Source organism: Sander lucioperca, chromosome 1, assembly GCF_008315115.2.
Source record: "Sander lucioperca isolate FBNREF2018 chromosome 1, SLUC_FBN_1.2, whole genome shotgun sequence".
NCBI classification, from domain to species: domain Eukaryota; kingdom Metazoa; phylum Chordata; class Actinopteri; order Perciformes; family Percidae; genus Sander; species Sander lucioperca.
Window position 1 is genome coordinate 17,623,665 of NC_050173.1, and position 25,300 is coordinate 17,648,964.

The 25,300-nt window shown below is 38.3% G+C and overlaps 1 protein-coding gene and 1 long non-coding RNA gene across 2 annotated transcripts in view; one reads left to right on the top strand and one right to left on the bottom strand.

Annotated features, from left to right (window-relative positions):
• The window catches only part of bmp6 (bone morphogenetic protein 6), a 49,874-nt gene extending 32,813 nt beyond the window's left edge, over nt 1-17,061 (top strand). Inside the window, exons 3-7 of the mRNA XM_031294547.2 lie at nt 4,101-4,249; nt 4,509-4,706; nt 13,928-14,004; nt 15,576-15,686; nt 16,521-17,061. Of these exons, the coding sequence (XP_031150407.1) occupies nt 4,101-4,249; nt 4,509-4,706; nt 13,928-14,004; nt 15,576-15,686; nt 16,521-16,670 (685 nt within the window). The 3' untranslated portion in view covers nt 16,671-17,061. The remainder of the gene's footprint in view (nt 1-4,100; nt 4,250-4,508; nt 4,707-13,927; nt 14,005-15,575; nt 15,687-16,520) is intronic.
• Nucleotides 425-19,986, bottom strand: LOC116046277. Its single transcript, XR_004104095.1, has 3 exons — nt 19,865-19,986; nt 14,918-14,920; nt 425-435 (listed from the first exon to the last, which is right to left on the bottom strand). It is a non-coding gene; the product is annotated as an uncharacterized LOC116046277 (long non-coding RNA).
• Between the last annotated feature and the right edge of the window lie 5,314 nt (nt 19,987-25,300).

A 25,300-nucleotide genomic window follows, 5' to 3' on the forward strand; every position in this document is an offset into this window, starting at 1 on the left:
TTCTATTAACATATTGGCAAAAAGCCAAATAGCAGGAAAAAAGAACAAAAAAATGCAACAAGCTTTTGCCCAGGCTTTCTGAAAGTATTTGGCTAATTTAAATAAAATAAAACTTATTCTATATCAGTGGCACATTGAACAAATCCGTTTTTTCTCCTTGGTCTTCTTCCAGACTGACTGTACAGGTTCAGCATTGACTGCACACATAACGATCTTTGTTTCTTAGATGAATTCCTTTCAACATAACTTGCAGTGCAGAGGGGTTGTACTGGGAGTCAACAAGTCAACAAGAGAGGGTGTTACTGAAAACAGAAAGCGTGCTCACTTCACTTTTTCCTTATACCAAAAGGTAAAGATTATGTTTATAAAAACATTGCCTCTGCCTGTGTGTTTCTCTCTATCTCCCTGTAATTTTTTTTTTACTGACACTGGGCCCTTGCCATGTTTATATTATAAAATCAAGCAAAACCATGTCTTACAGAAATAGCACAGCTTCAAAATCCTCCTGTTCCCCCAAATAAGCGCAGCTAATACATGCCAAACATTTACATTACGTCTGCTGGGGCAGATAAACATCCAGTAAGATATCTGAATGATATTTATGTTTTATCAAGCCCGCCCAGCAAGAACCAACTCTCAACATGAAGAGAATTCCTGATATACATATTTAGGCTAACATTCTACATTGTACCGTATATTTATTTTCTCAATGAATACACATCAAAGTATCTTTCTCTTTTGAATCTTGGTGTGTGGAGAGTTATTACACTTGATTCATATATTATTTTGTGTTGAATATCATCGCAAAGCAAAACACCATAAAGTGGGGTCTCTCACAACAAATGTTCTCAGACTACTGATGCTAAAGCTGATCCATTCTGAAGTCCACAGCTTGAAAAAGTAGCTACAGTATAGATTTAGGCAAAGTACTGTATATTTTTCTGTCTGTCAAAAGGTTTCTATGGGTATCAAGAGCTACTTATTTGCAGCATTCCTTTATCCCTACAATGGGTATGTTGTGCTCTCCAGCTTGGAGGTAAAGCCTTTTCTTTTTTGAGATATTTGGAGATTAAAGGGCCCATATATCTCCAATTTCTGTATTATTGCAGGACAGCTTTTTTGCCTTGAAGAAAATTACAGCCTGGATGGTGTGCTATAGGTGGAGGACATTTGCTCGTGCTGTGTTTGTGCTTTTTAGGAGTGAATTCAAGGTGCCACATGAATCCACTGACAAAGTCAGTTACGCCTATATGACATTAAAGTCGTAACTGTTCTCATTTTACATTCTTATCTTTATTGTCCTCAGTGCTGGATGTAACGCCCAAGGTTTGACGGTGTATATGCTGTTAAGTCTTTGTTGTTGTTTTTTCTGATTTTCCGCCTTTTGCAAAACTGTACCTTTTTTGTAATCGCCCAATCGGTGGGGAGCCTGTAAACTTCCTTGTGCCCCTTCTTCCCATAAAAACCTGACTCCTGTCTTGACTCTAAGCCGTAATGATAGAGCGCTTAATTAGCCTGACACCCTTTGTACTTTTCATTTGATTGGGGTGGTTTCGCTAACAGCAGGCAAGGAATGTGAGAGATTACAATGCCAGAAATGTGGCAGGCCTGACATTGTAGTGAGAAAGGGCAGGTTGCTGCAAAGGCTGTTTTTCACTGACCCAAACACATTCAGCAGCATTTTACCAGCTATTATAGTGTACCTAACCAGATGATTTAATTATTTTTTTCTTAAGTATTTCAATTCCGGCTAACAGTGATATTGCTTTTATTCTGATTCTTAAAATGTTGCTCAGGTATACAGGCATGTAGATCCCGAGTTATGATCTCCTTCTTGCACTGAAAACCTCTGCATTCTCTCCATCCAAATATCTGGCTTTTACAATCTTACAAATATGCCTTTTCAGCAGCTTAAAAGATGAAAGCACATTAAATAACCTGGCCAGCTGTGGGCTACACTCTCCCACCTTGTGTTACATTTTTAACAACACTCACTGACAAGACTTATAAAGGAGATTTATTGTAGTAAAAAAAAAAACTTTCACCTTTGACCTTATTATTCCAGTTCATTTAAGCGGTCAGTCAATAAGAAGTTTTACAGTAGGCTCTCAGTAGCCTTGGCCCTGCAGGCAGTTCTCTGATAGACCCCCTGCCGTCCTTCGTGGGCCAAACAGCGGCTGTGAGGATGAGGCGGAAACATTGGCACACTGGCCCACGCTGTGACAAACGTGTGAACTTAGCAGTGGGGTGGAGTGTGTGTGTGTGTGTGTGTGTGTGTGTGTGTGTGTGTGTGTGTGTGTGAGGGGAAAAAGGGGAATAGAAGCTCATACGGAAACTGTCAGAAACACTCTCATTAATGACCAATAAAGAGGGGCTGCTGATGCATGACTGCAGGGGCATTCTCCGAACACCTGGATGATTGTGAGGCTTTGATGTCGGCTCTGGAGGAGGGTCCGACAGACCCGACGCTGTGTTATTACTACTGTAATGGGACAGTGGGAGGACAGGCCCTCTTATCACTCACACTCTGTCTTTTTCTTTACAACTCCTGTGCTCTCTTTTCATTAATTCGTCCACAGTTTTTTCTTCCCGTTTGACGTTTGATTCTTCCATTTTGTAGCCTTATTTCGTTCACACACAATACTGTAAATGATATAAACATACCTGTAGCCTGATACTGAAGATTTAATACCCTCCTTTTTTCCTGTCCCTCAGAGAGGTAGACTCTATGGTCAAACCCACGGTGGAGTACAATACAATGTATCCCAGCATTTTCTGTTAAGTGCTGCTATCCATCTTTCTGTCATTTTGTTATGATACTGTTACCCTGATACAAGCCAACAGCTCCTGGGTTTCCCTTGGTTTCTTAAAGAGGTAGATCAGTCCTCTGGTGTTCTGAGCTATAATAGCACTGCACCGTACACTTTATTTTATTTATTTATTTAACCCATATTTAACCAGGTAAAACCTGTTGAGATCAACGATCTCTTTTACAAGGGAGACCTGGCCAAGACAGCCAAGACTTTGAATTTCATGCTGTCGTTTGAATTACTAAAGCAATAAAATACAATGTATCAACAACTACACAGAGCATAATTATCAGAGTCAAGCACATTAGACACTTAAAAAAGAAACGTCTTTTCATGCCAGGGTTGGCTCTTCTTTTCATGTGCATCAACTCTTTATTTCTCTTTCCATCTCTCAATATAAGTTGCTGGAATTTTTCCTCTTTTGTGCTTACCCAAATTAGTCTGCCTCTTTTTAATCTAACCAGCTGACACAACTTGACTGTTGGCTCCATCTGCATTGCAAGATTTTATCTAACTTTAATTGTAAGATGTTTGTAAAATTCTTAACCTAGTTTAACTTAGCCTTTTTGAGGACTGCGGTACAGTTTGATAGTTGCCTGCTACTTTATCATTTTTACCTGCGACTGAATAAAAAAAAAACAATGTAGGTCTTAAAAACATAAAAGACTTAAAAACCTGGTCAGCAAAAAGCCAACATGTGAACTAACTAGCTTGACTGTTCTGAAACTTAAAGGGATACTTTGCCTATTTTTAAACAAACTCTGTGTCGTCTTTGTGGGGCAGTGTGTGCAAACGAACGGTGTGCGGCTTCCCTTTGAGACGCCAGTGCACGAAAAGGTAGAGGAGCAGCGTAGGTCTGCTGAGATCTTGGCGCATTTTGCATCTTCCGGCCGATCTTGGCAGACCTTGGCTGCTCTGTTCCGCAGGGAGCTTCGTGCACTGGCGCCACAGAGGGAAGCCAAACACCATTCATCTGCAGACAATGCCCAAACAGCCATGACACAGAGCTGGATTTAAATCAGCAAAATATCTCTTTAAAGTGCACCATGGATAACCACATAAACTAATTAGTTTAGAGTTAATTACATATTTTCCAGTTATTGCTAAGGTGCTAGGCTTGATACAGTTGGCGTATTTTTTTCCTACCCATTATCTTTATTTTATTTTTTAAAATATACCCCAACAGTTTCCTTTGCTAATTAGCTTCACAGTCAAGTTACAAAACACATTTCTGTTATTATCTATGATCTAAGCTATTGTTCTTTTGTGTCATCTCCCATGTTCTCCCAGAGAGGCAGACCTGTTCCTGCTGGAGTCTCGCAGGCTGTGGGCAGCTGAGGAAGGCTGGCTGGAGTTTGACATCACTGCCACCAGCAACCTGTGGGTGATGAGCCCGGTGCACAATCTGGGCCTGCAGGTCAGCGTGGAGACCAGCAGTGGTAAGAGATTACATCACATATGTATATGTTAGTTTGTTTTTTTACTTTTAAAGCACACAGTGCACACAATCTAACAACATAAATCCATAGTTGAAAGAAACTTTTAAAGTTTTACCTGTTGGTAGTTTAAGTAAGTCCCTTCCTGTGGTCCACAAAATAACCATAACTGGCAACAGAATGTAATTTGGGCAACTTGTGCAGATGAACATGACCATTACGTTAAATCTTACCTTGTTACGCGCCGTGTCTTCTGAAACAGGGCAGAGCATCAGCTCCAAGGAGGCGGGGCTCGTAGGACGTGACGGTGCGCTGGAGAAGCAGCCTTTCATGGTGGCGTTCTTCAAAGTCAGTGAAGTGCAAATCCGCAGCGCCCGCTCCACTGGCGGAAAACGTCGCCAGCAGAACCGCAACCGATCCACGCAACCACAGGAGGGATCCAGAGGGCTTGGCCCAGCAGGTCAGTCTGATGTCCGCTACACAAACACTGAACCTTCACTGAGCTCATCAAACAATACAGCCATGAACACAATCAGATACAAAACTGACCTCAACCCAACCTCACTACATCCGTAGCTGATGTCTAACCTGTTGAGATCAGTGGATGTGTAGCATGTGTTTGAAGTATCCCTCTTCGAGACACTTGATAAATTTGACCTGACTTCATCCGGATCTCTGTCTAATCAGCCCCTATCAGATGAAAATCCAAAATCTGTTTTTACTGTAGTTTCTCTGTATGGATGAAAGGTAGTGAAGTGTATCTTGAAAACTTGCATATTAAGCAGGGGCTATAGTGTTTTTCAGAGCAATATGTATACAATGTTTTATTTATGAAGGGAATTTCTATGGCACCTCTCCAGACCGGTTGAGCTAGAGAGTTGAATATAGGGTTTGGCTAGAAATTTCAGCTAAAAAGACTTTTTAGAGAAAAAGGCTAGAATATGAGACAGATGGGTGGTGTTAGAGAAGATTTTTGACACTGACAAGTCTAATTCTAACTTTTTATGTTGCACTGTGGAATAATTTGAGTTCTCACTAGAGATTTTGGACAACACAGCAAAATGGCAGACCCACAAAATAGTGGTCTAGTGAATATTCAGTGATTTAAGATGCAGATGCCGAATCCATCTTGACAGGTGACCTCATCCTCTGAAGCTCCTCATTAGTCCTCCCCGCTTCTCTTCCTACTCAGCAGTATGATGTAATGAGCAAGTATAAGCCCAAACTCCGCAAGCTTTTCAAATTAAATCAAACCCTAATACTCCCACCTTTCACCTGCTGTGTAATTCTGGCCAGACTTTGCAGCACTCCTGTGAGGCTTCATTGTGTGACTAGTGCTGTACACAAAGATAGCGCTCAGTGAGCCTGCTGTTAATATCGGTCTGATCCTTGGCTAATTTGACAGATGAAGCATTATGTTAATATTAAGACTTTATGGCTCAAAGCTTTGGTATCAGAGGAGAGCCCTGTGTGCAGCAGTAAATAAAATGTATCCAGCAGGCAACCACCTCTATATTTTTTAAGTATTGGTGATATTCCTCAGAGTTAATATATTCCAAGTTTTCTTATGCCCAATGTGTTAAACAAATAGTTTGGCCCAACAGCAGCCTAAGCTCTGCACACCTGCTTGCTGGTCTCATGTGAGACTTGTGATAAATGATGTGCGAGAATCAGCCCAAGTATACTCAAGCTGATTCCATGGGCTGAGACTGGCCCAAAATTAGCCGCAAACTGGAGCTGATTCTCAGCCCAAAACGGCTGAAGTCTGCACCCTAAAAACCTGGCTAACTCTGGGCCAGAGCCGGCTCACATTTGGTTCTCTGGTGCCACAACACAGCGTAGTGCACTGACACACAGCTGCAAACAGCCCCACTTGGCTGGCTACCTGGGAAGCAATTTACCTATACTTTGCTTCTTCTGCTGCCCTATTTAATGGCTCTACCATCTGCGTCGTATACAGAAGTATTTGTGGGACAAGTTTGTTCTCACTACTACTCTGGAAAACCCTTGCTGAGATTTCTTTGGCTCTATTTCCTGTTTGTTCAGTGCATCTCCGTCACTTTCTCAGTAGGTTACTGTGTGCTGCTGTTAACACAACAGGTTGTAAGTAAAATTCCTGCTGGGCTTTTCTCAGTAATTGCATTAGATGAAAGCTTTGGCTGACATAACAGAGAACAAAGACTCATCATTTGTTATGCTACAGGACAGTTAGCGTGTACCACATGTTCGGCTTTGGCTCCAGACCTGTACTCTCTTCTAGACAGCTGTCTTCGGCTGTCTTAAGACTTTAAGTCGAGATGTCTTGAAGATGATACTGATACTGGGGTACACTAGCGAATCAGAGGGCTAAGGTGCACACCATGTGCTCACAATGTGGGTTAGTGTTTCTCTAACGAATGTCATCGTTGCTCTCTCTCAGTATATAAAGAAATGTTTTTGTCAAATGTAAATAGATTGATAATTAATGAAATAGTTAAATGCTAATCTCTTACTTTTAAAAGCAAATTGTGGACAATGTAGGTTGGCTGTAGTCTGCTTTTGTGTCCCAGCTTATATCAGGATGAGAAAACTTTGTCTGAAGTGAATCGGCTCAGAAATCTGCTCTAACAAGGACAAACTGTTAAATATGCGTCCTGGAGGATTGGACTTTACATAACCCAAAACATCAAGACCTCTCCGCCTCGCCACTTGGGACGACGGGGAGTGTAAATATTTAGATCCTACACAGGAAGCGGGGAGGCCCCCCTCGCGACAGTCGAGTGTCCGTGGCCAGCATAGGACTGCTGGGATTGGATGGGATGGGAGGAGCCGCGAGGAATTCAGGAGGGCATATGGTTTCAATACCGCATCACTCACTCCAGAGACAGGGAGGAGGACAGGATGGATGGGGAGAGCATCCGTCTTGTGGAGCGCTCATGGGGAGAAACAAAATGTGGACGTTGTCCCCCAGTTTCTGTTTGGCACAGAGCTACAGTACATCAGTTCAGGCCACCACAGCTCCAACTAAAGGAGTATTTCACCGATAATTAATTTTTTTTCTGAGAAAAACATGAGATCCAAGGCCGGAAGGCAGCAAAGTGTTTATTTTTAATTGCTCTCGTGTGCACTAACTTCCACATAGAGGCTTTTTCAGCATGAGTTACTTTGCTCTGTGTGCTTTCTAAAAATAGTTTTCACTCTGCTGCCCAAATTGCACACTCTTGAACTGCGTGGTTAACCACTGCACTGATTTTAATGCATCTTTTATATCAGTTTTGGTACCATGTTGTCCTCATTTTAAGTATAAGTGACACCTTAGAAGCTATTTTTGTCTATTTCATTTAGAGTTTACACACTGTGCTGTACGGCTTTGCTTTGCTATAAATTACTAAAATTCCTTCCTCAGTCTGCAATGAATTTAAAACAACCTTTTAACTATGAAACGTTATTTTCCCTACTGTACACCCTGTGAGGCCTTGGGCCTTGTTATTTCCTCATTTTCACAATTTAGTGAGCTGGATTTAATACGGAATGTGATATCAAATGTCTTCCAGATGACATAATAGGACAAATTCAGCCAAATAAATTTCTGCAGCATAGATAGCATTTGAAATAATAGTGTGATTGTATGTGTAATAAATCATCTTTGTTTTTCACATTTTACTCACAAAAGCAAACAATTTGCAGACAAGGCAGACTAATGTCTTGTTTTCTAATTTATTGAGCAAATTGGTCTTGCGTTGGATGCATAAAAAGTTTTGTCAGCAGCATGATGCTTCCGGCCCCTTCCGGGTGTGCCTGATGTGTGCACAGTGGAAAATGCTTGCCAAAAGAACAATACAACACCTTTAAAGGTAATTTGGGGTTTCGTGGGCGAAGAAGGCCAGGGAGGTAATGGGAGTCGGGTTGGGCTTTGGCTGTGGGGGAGGTTAACAACCATCCGGGGAAGGAATATCACGTCCCAGCACAGCACAGGCAGTCTGTAATTAGGCCTAGCCAGTCATTAGCTGCACAGCTAAAAGACTGACCACGCTAACAGTATCGCTTAAAGAACTATAATAACACGGCGCTTGGCCAGCAGTGTTTTGTCATCTGTCTCTCCTCTCCTCCCTCCACCTCCTCATTCTCCTCGCTCCCTCCCCACCCGACCTCCTTTTGTTTACCGTCGGAGTAATTAGACATGGCGGAGCTCCCTCGCAGGGTTTAATAACCTCTGTGATGAAAGATGGGAAGAAAGATAAACTTCAGTAGTAGTGGTTGGTGGGAGGGATAAGAAAGTAGAAACGTCAGGGACAACAGTGACATTCTCCTTTCATGTTGCTGTTCATGGCCTCTCTCCTTTCAGGAAGGAATGAGGCCATCGGGACTCTCTCCTTCCTTCTGCGTTAGTGACCCAGATTGTATCTTAAACTTTGGGCCTATATAACGCAAGTATTCTGTCACCACCACCTCTGTGGGGCATGTAATTGATATGGTAAAAGCTGCAATCTTTTCCCGCTTATGATTTGAGAAATTGCTGAAGCAAACTATAGAATTACAGTGAGGCAGTTTGAGAGATTGTGGCCTGCTGAAATTACTTTTAATGTCAAATGTCACACACACACACACACACACACACACACACACACACACATACACATACACACACGCTTCCTACACCAAACACCCTGGCTATAAAGTCTGAATTGGCACCATTTAATTCTTGTATTTTTGGAACAACGTGTTAAAAATAACTTATAGCCTTTTCCTCATAACATAGGTGCTGGTGAAAGTGTTCCTGGGGCTTAATGAATGGCAGGTAGTGTAGTGAGGGGTTAATATCAGCCCAGTGCTGTATATCGAAAGTCTAGTAAGGAGCAGTGTTTCCCCTGCTATTGAATAGGCAGGGTGGTGAACCGGCAGCCGCTGCCCCACCTCAATGAATTCAATGTGAATTGGCTTTAATGGAGAGCTTTAGTGTCAAATGGATGCGTGTCTATTCACAGAGAAACATTTCCACGTTAAACACTGTTAGGTAAGCTGCGTTAATATGAGAGCAAAGCTCAGTGCCACTGACTCCATTCACATCGCCGTGTCAGTAAAGGAAATCCTGCTTCCATTTGATATTCAAATATTCGGTCCTGACAGCAGAGCACGAAGCAGGTCAAACTAGAATTCATGCTTTGGTTCTTTAGGTGCTGCCGATGCTCAAAGGAATTGTTGACATGTTGTTTTTACACTGTACAAATTAAATATCAGATCAAACAAGACATTAATCAGTGGGCTTTAGAGGTGCTGGTAGGTGGATTTTTTGGACAGAGCAGGGCTAGCCGTTTCCCCCTGATTCCAGTCTTTATGCTAGGCTATGCTCACCGCTTGCTAGCTGTTGCTTCATATTTAGCATACAGACATGAGTGGTATTGAATAATCATATTTTCCAAAATGTCAAACTAATACCTTTAATGAATGAGCGTCATAAAACCATCTGAATTATGTTATTACGTATATATTTTTTGTGCAGACCTCCAATGTAAAACAAAAGCCTACTGTAATACTTAGTAAGCACATACTTTTAATTAGTAGAGTAGTAGCATATAAATGAGTATAATATGTACTGTAGAGTAGGTTTAGAGTAGGTTTTCCTCTCTGTCAAGGAAAGGAAAAAGAAATGAATGGAAGCCTCATGGGAGCCGGAGCTCAGCGGTAGCTGTGTGGCATTAAATTTTTACAGGCAGGAAGGGGAGATGTGGTTTATGGGCACCACAAATCTGGGCCTTTACACTCAATGAAAGCCCACAGTAAATATCAGCTTTATTCCTCTTAAAGAGCCCCACAGACTGTAAATGCTGATGGCTTTGAAGGCCAAGAGGTGCAACGAATGTGTGTGTGTGTGTGTGTGTGTGTGTGTGTGTGTGTGTGTGTGTGTGTGTGTGTGTGTGTGAAGATAGATAGAAGATATTCTTTTAATGTGCGTTGATATTCACATTTTGTTCAATATAATGAGTTTAAGAAGATTTAGACAATAACAGAAATTACATCAGCTGATATGACAATATCTCAGTACGTTATCCAACCATGCACACTTATAGTTACTGTACTCGGAAAATGTGTTGGACCCTGGTTTGCTGACGGTTTAATGATCGTTTGAACTGAATATCTGACTGCACAGGGTGTTTAACCAATAAAACACGTAATTATTCTAACAAATAGAAGAATACACTGTTAACTTAAAAGTTTCAGAGCATTTCGTTTTGATAATGCATTTTTTATCTGTCTCAGCACGCAAATCTTGTTCATGCCAAAAAAAGGGGCTGTGTGCAGACTGGAGTCTGAAGAAAGAAATCAAAGGAGATGATCAGATTTTACCACCCTGACTGCAACCACAGAAACCTCACAAGGAACTACATTAATGGCTACTGGTGTTTTATTCTTACTAGTGTGCAGGCAGCTTCATTCACCCTCCACCCTGGGCTGTGATTTGACCCAAAGCTGTGTGTGTGTGTGTGTGTGTGTGCGTGTGTGTGTGCGTGTCTGTGAGTGTCAGTGTTTGGAAGAATTGAGTACAGAAATATAAGTATAATAATTATTTATAGAGACATAAGTATAATAGTTATTTACAGAGACATGTTAAGCCTAAAATGATTAAAACCCCAGTAAAACCATATTCCAATACGGACTCATAAATCTCATAAATCTTCCTATAATACTGTAATGTGTCAATTCCCCTTTCTATTAGAGATGTTCCAATACCGATACCAGTATCGGTATCGGCTCCGATACTGCCTAAAATGCTGGTATCAGTATCGGGAAGTACTGAAGTTTATGCACCGATCCGATACCACGTAATAAAGCCCTAAAGAAAATCTACGTTAAGTACTTTATTTATGTTATTTTTCCGTTATAACTGACTGTCAAACTGGATAAAAAAAGAAAGTTCTGTGGCATTCATTGTTTGTGTTTGTTCATGTTTCACAAAGAGTTTAACCTGAGCCAGACCGACAACAAAGATAGAAATAACATCACATCCATACAGGGATAGTAGTATACAGTTGTTAAAACATAATAAAATATATGACACACTGGTATCGGATCAGTACTCGGAATCGGCCAATACGCAAGTTCAGGTATCGGAATCGGTATCGTCAAGCAAAAAATGGTATCGGACCATCTCTACTTTCTATAAACATCACCTTAAGTTCACATCAGGTCAGCCAAGACACTGAGCCAATCAGCTTAGTTCTCATCCTTGGATGTTTCCTGTATATACACACTGTACACACTGCAAATGTTTCCTTACAATGCAGGGGGAAAATCTTTCCAATCCTACAGCAGCTGATCTAGGACCAGCCTGTTTCCTCATGTGTGAAGGTCTCCACTCTCCATATAGTAACTCTGTTAAATCTGAATACTCTCGGCTGTTGAAGACTCTGGCAGATCAGTCAATGCGTAGGGAGGCAGGGCGAGCATAAGTGACCCCGTATCCATGTGTATCATCTGCACACACACATAGCCAAACATGCGTGCCTGAATGCACAGCAAACGTGCACAAACACACACGCATATAAACTCTGTATTTCCACATTAGCAGACACCCAGTGAACTGCCCTTCCGATTGGAAAGGAAGGAACTGTAAACTGGGGAAACACCTGACTGTACTTGATGGTTACGGATGACCATTTGACCTTACCCCGCAGCCGTCTGTCGTTGCCAGTCTCACCTTTCATTTCCTGTTTCTTACAGAATTAACCATCTTTAATCAGATGACATATTCATGTTCTGCTGCAATGAAAAGAAACGATTGTTATTAATGTATTGTAAAACATCTGCACATTTTCAGTGCAGATGGTAAAAACTGAAGCCAAAACTTAGTGCCATGCTATACTCAGCTCCTCTCTTTTCTTTGCTCTGTCTGACTCTTCTCTTCTCTTTTCTCTTTTCCTCTCTCGTCATTTACTTCAAGCTGAGATGAATCCAAGGGACAAATCCAACTTGTTCTCCCTTCCTCCCCTCTGTCTGTCTCTCTCTTTTTCTTACTTGAGACAAGTCCAGCTAAAACTCCCAGTCGCAAGTCTGGGCAGTGTGGTCAGGGCGTCTGTTCACATGAAATTTAATTTGATGATGACATCTTAATGCAACGAGGGCTGGCGATTTTGAATTACAACTCTTCGTTTTAATGTGTGGCTAAGTGGATTTGGCTGTTAAACAGATAAACATCAGGTCATTTGTGAGCGTGTGTGTGTGTATTTGTGTATGTACAGTAAGTGCCAGTTGCAATGAATGATAGACAGAGACATGGAAGGACTAAACGTGTGTGTGTGTGTGTGTGTGTGTGTGTGTCACTCCAGCTGACTAAACAAGGCTGCTGTTGGTGAGTTACTGAGGCGAGTGGCTGTGACTGAGTGACAAATCTTCGTCTGCAGTCTGACTCACACACACACACACACACACACACACACACACACACACGTCTGTACAATATATGATGTGGCGATTGTTTCTTTAGGCAAACAGATCCTCTATTTATTGCCTATGACAAGCAAATAGCCATGTTTGCATGGCTTGACAGGATAAGTAGCTCCACCAAACAGGCAGATGATGCATTGATTAAATCTGGATAAACGTGCTGATGACAGTTTTGGATGTGAGAGCCAGTTGCAGATAAACTCAAAGCAGTAAATTCTTTAGTTTTTTCTTGCATTGTGTTAAGTTATTGTAGTCTAAATATTTTCGCTAAACATGGAAGCAGAAACCAGTATTGTAACCCTAATGACAAGTGCAGACACACACAAAACAAAATAGGCAACCACTAGAAGGTTTTTAGTGGGTAACAGTTTTATAATTAACTTTGCAATGTGAGAGAGTGCAGACCAGACCAACAACCAACTACAATTAAAAGCACTTGCGGGCTTAAGGCTGAAGTGTTGGATTGTGGGGCCATCAAGAAGCCAAGCTTAGAATTTGCTTATGTGTTAGGGTGGATTTTAAGGGACAACTGCTACACCACATGGGTTATGTGGATGAAGCTCTTTTGAGAATACGGGCCTCTAACCAGTGCCATTTTCCTTCTCTTTTTATTTCTCTTGGGGGGTTTGTGAAGAAAAAGATAATCACAATAAAATCAATGAGGCGAGATAGAGGGAGTGAGCGGGAGAGAGCGTCAGTGGAAAGTCAGTGTCACCATCCTGACTTCAGCGTTGTGAGCGTTGCCAGCAATGACCTCCTTGACTGTCAAAACCAAAGCTATACCTGGGACTGTCTGCAGTCGTGTGCCCCGCTGCTGCAGAATGGAACAGCAATAATTAAGAACAAACTGCAGGACAGGAGAGTCCATAAACACAGTCGTCACTGTGTCACCACTTGCGCTCGCGCCAAGCAATATTTGAATGCTGATGAATTCAATTAGGCATGCGTTCAAACGCATTAACCAGCAGATGAATGTAAAGCACGTACAGCACAGTGATCGCTGCAATGAGCGTTTGTTCCTGTGCTCTGGTCTACGCCCTCACATGTCTCCACCCAGTGCATTACATGAGGCGTATTGTGTTGTTCTTCTGCTCTCAGATTCTGAATGTCATGAGTTACTTTCATAAGGTTTAATTGGGAATCATTTACCCAGGCAAGGGTTTTAACAAATTGACAAATATCCACTCTTATTTAGGCAAAACTACATGAAGTATGTGTGCAAGATGCAATTTCCTGATGATTTCTGTTGTTCTGTTGCAGATTACAACAGCAGCGATCAGAAGACGGCATGCAGAAGACACGAGCTCTACGTCAGCTTCAGAGAGCTGGGCTGGCAGGTAGCCAATATTTTCTCATTCAATACATCCAAACAAGTCCTTATACATGTGTGGTGAACAGGTAAGGTAGACTCTTTAGGGCTAGTCTCACATTGCCAGACCCATCTCCACAGCTCTGTGTCATTGCTGGAGTATGGTCTGGCTAAACCAAACCGCTCTGGCTTGTTTGTATTTCTTTAAACTTTACACAACCTGGGCGGCGCTAAGCCCCGATAGCGGAGATAGCGAGAAGGGAAGGCACATCATGTCAGGCTTTATCTCAGAAATCTGTTAAGCCAGACTACTTTGGGGTTGATGTTTACTGACAGCTAGGTGCCATACTGTATGTAGAACAATTTTAGAGGCTAACATCAACAACATTTACTTTTAAATATGGAATATGGTTCAATGAGGATCCATAAACACTAGATATTGGATGTAAATCTACACATAATAGGGTTGACTGTGCATACCTTGCATAATCAAGTCTCTTTTTATACATTCATTTAAGTCAAAAGGCACAAAGAGAGTTTGCAGGATTAACACAGGGGAGTAAAATGCACAGATGTTTGGGCTATGTCTTCTTCAATGTGCAATAGTCATTAAGCTTCAGGACCGAGTTACTTTATACTGTAACCAACAACATGTGCCAATCACTTTTTCACCAGCAGGTGTATCAAGTAGCTGCCTCTTGTAAGACAGGTGTCCTAGTTGCTTACTCAATATTGCCACTTCCTCATATAATATAAAGGGGCCCTACTGTAAACTCACATTCTAAACACCACTAGGCTGATATATAACTACTGCTGTCAAGCTAGGGTGGTCAAAAGAGAAAAAGTCAGTTAGAGTAGCTCAGTGGGAAGAGACGGAAGTAGACTGAGTGTGTTTACAAGGACACAGACAGAGGAAGAAATAGAAGGGCAGAGTTACGTACATCCTTCCAAACAAGCTGAAGCTGTGAGCTCTTAACACAGCACTGACATCTAGAGGTGACACACACACACACACACACACACACACACACACACACACACACACACACACACACACACATATATATACACACACACACACACACACACACACACACACACACACAGGAAGGGAGCTGGACACAAAGAGAGGAACAGACAGAGATGACAAAGAGAGAGAGACTATTAACACAGACAAGTTAGAAAGAGGTAAAACATGCAGAGAATGTGTCTGAGAAAAACCATAAGACGTAGGGAGGAAGGAAGGAAGGAAAGAAGGATTCCCTGAGCGATTCCACAGACAGGAGTGTTAGAGCAGGGACGCCCTTAAAGACGGGATTAACATCGAATTTACCAACAGGAGTCAGATGGGCTACTGTAACAGGGGCAATGCTGCATCCTCTCGTTTTTAGGAATAACTAATAACTCATACAATTGTAAAACACATGGTAATATTGAGCTGCATGGCTTGTTATTCACTAGTTCGGTGGAATTATAAAACCAGATCTGACCTTTGAATTGTTTCAAAACGACAGGCATTGTAATGTTGACTCGATTTGATTGATTTAATCTGCGCTGACTGTGCTGCTTTTAACCTTTACTGTCCTGTGTTTCTCTCAGGACTGGATCATTGCTCCTGAAGGCTATGCAGCCAACTACTGTGATGGAGAGTGCTCCTTCCCCCTCAATGCCCACATGAACGCCACCAACCACGCCATTGTGCAGACCCTGGTATGACCAACACAGGAGTGTACCATGCTCAGTATATTCTAAACACAGTGTAGGAGTCGTTTTAAGTTTTAGTCACCCCTCCCTGCCAGGTTTTTGTGGTACTTCCTCTGAGGGATTTAGGAACATTGCAGCAATAGTGCAACAAGATATTAAAGTGTCTACAACTCTGTTTAAAAGGAATGTATTGTAATGTTTTTTTAATGACTTCAAGAGATAACTACAAACACACATTTTGTGTACAATTCTTTAAATGTGGGCTTGTTTAAAATAACTATACATTGTAATCCAGTTATTGTAAAACACAGTTTACTTAAAGAGGCACTCCTCTGATTTTACACATGAAGATGAAGTACATGTCATGAAGAGTACTACTAAACCTGTGAAAAAAAGTGATGTCTTTTATTTCTGTAGGGAGCGTTTTAAAGTCTGAGAAAATAACCCTGATGATGTCATAGTGACCCCATCTGGCTTATCTCAAAATGGGCTTGATATTTTAAGTATCATTACAAATTTAGGGCATGGAGTTTATAATATGCAGGCAGGGAGTGTCTAGAAATACACTATTGAGTTGCATTATGGGGAATGAAGTGTTTTTGGAGCTTGTCCTGTACTACAGACTAATGGCAAGATATCTCGGCTTCTGCTACTTCGATTTTGACCATTTTCTTTTTTTTTTAAATCTGTCTCTTATGAGTTTACCTATTTAATGAAAGTGTTGTGGTGAATTGCTGAGGGCCCCTTTAAAGCTATCTTATCTTTTTTTTAACTGGATACATTTTCTGGCAAATGCAGATTGAAGCATAAGGAGCCTAAATCATTTCCTTTGATTTTCAGGTGCACCTGATGAACCCAGAGAACGTACCAAAGCCATGCTGTGCCCCCACCAAGCTCCACGCCATCTCCGTGCTCTACTTCGACGACAACTCCAACGTCATTCTGAAGAAATACAAGAACATGGTGGTGCGGGCCTGCGGCTGCCACTGACACCGACATTGAGGGCTAATCATTTTTGATTGGAAGTCTGGTCGCAAAGGGCTGCATCTGCACCAGTGACTCCTGTGTGATGTTGACCTCAACTTCAGTAGACACCAGCTCCCTGCCCAAATGGCCCTGAAAGATCATTCCCATGTTCTATTCAAATAATCTTGAACAGTTCAAAACATCCATCTGATAACTTAAACGTTTTCGAATTCATCATACTAAGAGGGGACCATTATGGACGTTGTCTATAGGAAACTTCACCCTACAGTGTTGAGCCACCAAGTTGTCAATCACCTTCTCTATTAGCTGTGCAGTCTTCACTTCATTGGTCTGCAACTGAGTGAGTGAGTGAGTGAGTGAATGTGTGTGTGTGTGTGTGTGTGTGTGTGTGTGTGTGTGTGTGTGTGTGTGGGGAGGATGGAGTGAATATAAATTTGTATATTATGTTTATGGAAGTGTGTGTATGAACGCCTAAGAGGCTACTGCACCTTCTCACTCATTGAGAGGGAGAGGGCAAAACTGAACTGTTTTGGGACCCGTCCGAGTGCTGCTTTCTTTTCCCTTCTCCGACAAAAGAAAATGTGTATAAATGGTTTGCGTGTGAATGGATAATACAAACTGTTTCCTTTTCAGTGCAAATGTTAACTCAAACAATCTAACACTAAATGGATGATACATTGTAGTCAGTAGATTCATATTTCCTTCCTCTTTGCTAATGTATTTTCTTCTTAAGCCATATTTGCCCTCCTAAAATATAATATGGACTGGACCAAAGTAACCGCAGGCTATTTTAGTAGTGCACTGCTCCAAATATCCCCTCCGTGTCAATATTTGCTGGGCTCACGCTGAGCTGCGATTCACCAGGCTGGTTCAACATGATGCATGTTGTGGCTAAACTGATGTTTTTCTCCAAAGAACCGAAGAATACAGCCTTATCCCTCCGACATACCGCAAATGGCCATTTCCATGTTGCTGCACTCGCAAAGTTAACAAACTCTTCCACCCCTGACAACCCATCAAGAGATTGTGGAAAAACATTCAGTGAGTCAAAAACAGCCGGCAGAACGGTGTCTGTGCCAGCTTTCTGAAATTAGCCCTTTGCTTTTTCAACCCTGAGGGTAAAATTATGTTGAGATTTGTGTCCAGTGGCAACGTCTTTCCAATTGAACGTGTTACTGTGAGCTTTGAATGACATGGACTTTTTTTTTAGAGAACATTTTAATGAAAAACTAAAACCAACCAGAATCAAAATACCTTATGTGCCTAACCAATCATAAATTACAAAATATACCTCTGGTAAGCTGCTGTTTACATTTGTGATCATGTTTAGACTGTTTTTTTGTAAATAATTGTACATTCTCAGCTTATTTATTGCACCTTTTTATTAAAAAGAAATATCACATACCTTAACAAAGACAAATGTAAGAACAAAATGAAAATACAAACTTATTTTTGAAATTTTTTATTATGAAATCTCATGTTACAACTTGCCATTATTCACCTTTTTGTACAAAATCCATGGTTAGTGTACAACCCATGACTCGCAAGGAAAAAAATACTTCTGTCACTGGAGAAGTTCCTTAGACCATGTGCTATCCATAAAAAAGTTTTACTGACAAAAAAACCTGCTGTGTCTCTGACTGTTTGTGTACCTGGGATGTCAATAAATGATGCCCTGCATCGTCCAGTACATTCTTTTCACATAACCAGGGTCGAAGAGCATTTGCAGTGTAATAGGCACGGCCTAACAGGTGGGTGAAGTCACAGTTAGTCACAAAAGATGCACTGAAAAGAAACCGCAAATGCTATTAGAACCAGGTCTGTGACGGATGACATTTTCTTGGCCTTTGACTGTTGAACCTTTAAACACAGATTAACACACACACACACACACACACACACACACACACACACACACACACACACACACACACACACCCCTCCCTCTCCTCCTCAATAGCTACAGACACAGAAATGGCACATATTAAGGAAAGCTCATTGTGGGACTGGCTCTAGTGGCTGTGATTCAGATACAGTATTAGGGAGCCACTAAGGCCTATATAAAAGCATCCAAAGAGCAGCATGTCATAGGACCTTTAAGTTTGAATAATTCATTTGAAGAGTGACTATAGTCAGAGTGGGAAATTAAGACCAGCCAAGTTATGGTTGATTTTGGTTGCAATCGATAAATGACGCATCTTTTTCCAGATCAGTGAGACTTAGAAACCAGCAGCTGGTGTAGCTGTATCTTAAAACCAGCTCAACCCCCACTATCCATGTAGCAAAGTCAAACTATTCAGTCCCCAGTTTTGGGTGCCTAAAGATGCTGGCTTCACAGCGTGGTTTGAAAAAATTGACATCTAGAAAAGTATTTGGGAGCAGGAAAAATGAATTATATAGACCCAAGATGCAGCTGGTTTAATCACTATCGGGAAGAATAGATCACAATCAGTCAGAAAGATGATATGCTAGTTAGCCCACCTGACACTGATCTACAGTGAAGTACAACAGAAGTAAAGTTGTAAAAGCATCATTTCCTCGAAAAGATGACCAGAGTTCAGTGTCACAACCAAAATGGAGCTTAATTTCTCATGCAAAAGGTCCTAACCTTCTACTGTCTTCTCCTGCTCCACTTACTGGTTCCCAAATGCTTTGAACACGGGCCTGGCCTGAGGGATATACCACAACACCTACCAACACACCTTTGTACTACATTTGAGAAGAAAATGAAGGGCCAGATTTAATGAAAGTAGTAACTCTCAAAAGCTCAGTAATGGAGATATGGGGCAAAATGGTCCAGGCCTGAGACCCTGAATCCTAGGAGAAGTAGAGAGGGAAGGCTGATTTAGATCCCAGGAGTCAGAAAAAGGGTAAGATGCACAATTGAGATGCTTAGTTTACCAAGCCTTTTTAATTCAGCTTGTTCTTGCCTCATCATTAAGAGAAAATAGTCCATGTGCCATCATCAGACCCATGATAAAAATGATGCCTCCATCACTTCTTCTTCTAGTCTGTGGGCGTTTCCCTGAGAGTTAAGTCAGATTGGCCATCACTGGCATGGATTCAAAGTACTTAACACTCAAACTTCACATTTGGGTGACACAAACTTTACAAACTTCTGCCTGACAGTACCATAACATAAATGGCTTGTGATTTAACAACATATCCCAGATCCTAACCCTAACCCAGGCAGAAACTGTCCTTTAGTGCTACCATGTTAATCAAATACATTTTATCTGTGCGAGGAATTATGGTTCTGATTGACTTAGCAGTGCTTGCAAAGTGGTTGCCCGACATATTACTTAATTTACAGAGCCAACCAATATGACTACGGACAGATCAAATTCCTCTTTGATAAAAAGGTATTTTTCTCTCTAAAAGAGTTAAAATCACAGGGGCAGTGGGGGGAAACCAGTCAGATTTTGATATGTGAAGTTTTACAGGAGACAATATATTGGATGTAAAAACACAACACAACAAAAAGGGCCCATTTTATGATAGTGAATCATCATTCAAGTTCTGTTGAACTCTGAAGCAGCAAGCAGTACAACTCACATAGTATAAAATGATAGGTTGGCTTAATGATTCTCCATGCCCTGGGCTTTACTCTCAGTGACATCAAAGTTGATAGTGTGTGTGTGAACATCATTTCTTTATGCGTGACAGAGTTGGATCTGGTTTAGAATTGCAGTCTGTAGCATCTAATTTAAGTATGTAGCAGTCATATTGGTTTATGAGACTGATAAAACCGCCATCTTCACTTTATTATATCCTGTGTAACACACTTAATCTTGAGAAAATTAGAAAGCTGACAGAGGGGTACGTGAGAGGAAGAGATAGAGTGCTGCATGTTCAGTTTAAATTGTGCCTCGCAGTATGATTTGTGGATGACAACCACATACTTACTTGTTGCAGAGTGTGCGCTCAACAGTGCAGTCAACTTTGGCTTTTTTCAACATACTATACTATGACTTTTTTCGACATACTATACTATGACTTGATTTTTTTTTCCAAATACTATATATACTATGGAGGTTGATCAAGGTAAAGTTTTTCCAGTCAGATTTGTTTGTGTCTTGGTTTCCTTTTGTAGAGCAGAGTGGAAGATGGTATAGTGGTTAAGGACACAGACTGGGAAAGTTAAGATGTGGGTTCAAACCCCACCTCATGTGTGGTGTGAATGCAATGTATCTGCTCTAAAAACCAACAATTAAAAAAACGTTGCAAAAGCAGCTTTGTTTAGATTTCAACTTTTTTATGACTTTTATCTACATACCATACCATGATGTTTTGTTGACTTTTTTGAACGTACCATACTATGACTTTTTATGATTTCATCGACATACTATACAATGACTTTTAATGACTTTTATCGACAAATTATACTATGACTTTTTGAACATATTATAGTATGACTTTTATCTACATTCTATACTATGACTTTTATCTACATACTATACTATGACTTTTTTAGATTTTTTCGCTATACAATACTATGACTTTTTAAACATACTACACTATGTTTTTTTTTGTTGACATATGACGTTTTTAACCATACTATATACTAATATATATATACAATTTTCAACATACTATACTATGGACTTTTTATCACTTATTTCGACTAACTATACTATGACAATTTGACATACTATACTATGACTTTTTTAGATTTTTTTCACTATACAATACTATGACTTTTTTAATCATACTATACCATGACTTTGTAGCACTTCTTTAGACATACTATACTATGATTGTTTTTCAACATACTATACTATGACTTTTTTCAACATACTAAACCATGACTTTTTTCAACATACTATACCATGACATTTTGCAACATACTATACTATGACTTTTTTCAACATAATATACTATGACTTTATTAAACATACTATATTATGACTTTTTTAATTTTTTCGACATACTATACTATGACTTTCATGATTTTTTTGACATACTATACTATGACTTTTGTTATGATTTTTTTCAAGAAACTATACTTTGACATTTAATGATTCTTTTTGACATACTATACTAGACTTTTTCATGATTTTTTTCAACATGCTATACTATGAATTTATTTGTTTTTTTCAACATACTATTCTATGACTTTCATGATATCTTCGACATACTATACTATAACTTTTAATGATTTTTTTTGACATACTATACTATGACTTTTTTATGACTTTATCAACATGCTATACTATGACTTTTTTGATTTTTTTCAAATACTATACCATGACTTTTTCATGATTTTTTTTGACACACTATACTATGACTCTTTTATAAATTATTTTCGACATAAAATACCATGAATTTTTTATGACTTTTTTCAACATACTATACTATGACTTTTTCATGATTTCTTTCGACATACTATAGTATGACTCTTTTATGACTGTTTTCGACATACTATACTATGACTTTTTTATGATTTTTTTCGACATAGTATACCATGACTTTTTTATGACTTTTTTCGATATACTATACTATGACTTTCATGATATTTTCGACACACTATACTATGACGTTCATGATTTTTTCCGAGTTACTATACAATGATTTTTTCCAAGTTACTATACTATGACTGTTTCATGATTTTTTTCGACATACTATACATTGACTTTTTTAAACATATTATATTATGATTTTTTATGATTTTTTTCGACATAATATACTATGACATTTTTTTACGACTTTTATCGACATAGTATACTATGACTTTTTTCACTTTTTTCGCCAAACTATACTATGACTTTTTAATAAAATACAATATTATGCCTTTTTTAGATTTTTTCGACATACTATACTATGACTTTTTTCAAAATAATATACAATCAATTTTTAAATTGTTTTAACCATACTATACTATGACTTTTTTAAACATACTATACTATGACTTTTTCATGATTTTTTTCGACATACTATACTACGACTGTTTTAAGATTTTTTTTCGACATATTATACTGTGACTTTTTATGACTTTTTTCGACATACTATACTATGACTTTTTATGATTTTTTTCAACATACTATACTATGATTTTCATGATTTTTTCGACATAATTTACAATGACTATTTCATGATATTTTTTCCAATATACTATACTATGACTATTTTATGATTTTTTTCCCAATATACTATACTATGACTCTTTTATGACTGTTTTCGACATACTATACAAGGACTTTTTTATGATTTTTTTCGACATACTATACTATGACTTTTTATGATTTTTTTCAATATACTTTACTATGACTTTTTCCTGATTTTTTTCGACATACTATATTATGACTTTATTTGTTTTTTTTCGACATACTATACTATGACTTTCATGATTCTTTCAACATACTATACTATGACTTTCATGATTCTTTCAACATACTATACTATGACTTTCATGATTTTTTCCGACATAATTTACTATGACTTTTTCATAATTTTTTTTCAATATACTATACTATTACTGCTTTATGACTGTTTTCGACATACTATACTATGACTTTTTTATGAATGTTTTCGGCATGCTATACAATGACTTTTTAATGATTTTTTTCAACATACTATAATATGACTTTTTCATGATTTCTTTTGACATACTATACTATGACTTTTTTATGACTTTTTTCAACATACTATACTATGACTTTTTCTTAATTTTTTCAAACATAATTTACTATGACTTTTTCATGATTTTTTTCGACATACTATGCTATGACTTCTTTATGACTTTTTTTCCACATACTATACTGTGACTTTTTTCAACATACTATACTATGACTTTTTAAACATACTACACTATGTTTTTTTTTTGACATATGACGTTTTTAACCATACTATACTATGACAATTTTCAACATACTATACTATGACTTTTTTAGATTTTTTTCACTATACAATACTATGACTTTTTTAATCATACTATACCATGACTTTGTAGCACTTCTTTAGACATACTATACTATGATTGTTTTTCAACATACTATACTATGACTTTTTTCAACATACTAGACCATGACTTTTTTCAACATACTATACCATGACATTTTGCAACATATACTATGACGTTTTTCAACATAATATACTATGACTTTATTAAACATACTATATTATGACTTTTTTAATTTTTTCGACATACTATACTATGACTTTCATGATTTTTTTGACATACTATACTATGACTTTTTTATGATTTTTCCAAGAAACTATACTTTGACATTTAATGATTCTTTTTGACATACTATACTAGACTTTTTTATGATTTTTTTCAACATGCTATACTATGAATTTATTTGTTATTTTCAACATACTATACTATGACTTTCATGATATCTTCGACATACTATACTATAACTTTTAATGATTTTTTTTGACATACTATACTATGACTTTTTTATGACTTTTTTCAACATGCTATACTATGACTTTTTTGATTTTTTTCAAATACTATACTATGACTTTTTCATGAATTGTTTTGACACACTATATTATGACTCTTTTATAAATTATTTTCAACATACAATACCATGAATTTTAATGACTTTTTTCAACATACTATACTATGTCTTTTTCATGATTTCTTTCGACATACTATAGTATGACTTTTTCATGATTTTTTAGACATACTGTAGTGTCACTCTTTTATGACTCTTTTCAACATGATATACTATGACTTTTGTAAGTTTTTTTTCAACATACAATACTATGACTTTTTAGATTTTTTCGACATATTATACTATGACTTTTTCATGATCGTTTTCGACATATTATACCATGACTCTTTTATGATTTGTTTTCGACATACTATATTATGACTGTATTTGTTTTTTTTCAACATACTATACTATGACTTTTTCATGATTTTTTTTCCATATACTATACTATGACTTTTTATGATTTTTTTCAATATACTTTACTATGACTTTTTCATGATTTTATTTCGATATACTATACTATTACTATTTTATGACTGTTTTCGACATAGTATACTATGACTTTTTTATGAATGTTTTCGGCATGCTATACCCTGACTTTTTCCTGATTTTTTCAGATATAATTTACTAAGACTTTTTCATGATTTTTTTCGACATTCTATACTATGACTTCTTTATGACTTTTTTCGACATACTATACTGTGACTTTTTTATGACTTTTTTCAACATACTATACTATGACTTTCATGATTTTTTCGACATACTATACTATGACTTTCATGATTCTTTCCGACATAATTTACTATGACTTTTTCATGATTTTTTTCGACATACTATACTATGACTTCTTCATGACTTTTTTCCACATACTATACTGTGACTTTTTTATGACTTTTTTTGTCATACTATACTATGACTTTTGTATGATTTTTTTCAGCATACAATACTATGACTTTTTTATGACTTTTTTCAACATACTATACTATGACTTTTTTATGATTTTTTCGACATACTATACTATGACTTTTTTATGAATTTTTTCGACATGCTATACCATGACTTTTTCATGATCGTTTTTGACATACAATACCATGACTCTTTTATGACTTTTTTCAACATGCTCTACTATGACTTTCATGATTTTTTCCCACATAATTTACTATGACTTTTTCATGATTTTTTTCGACATTC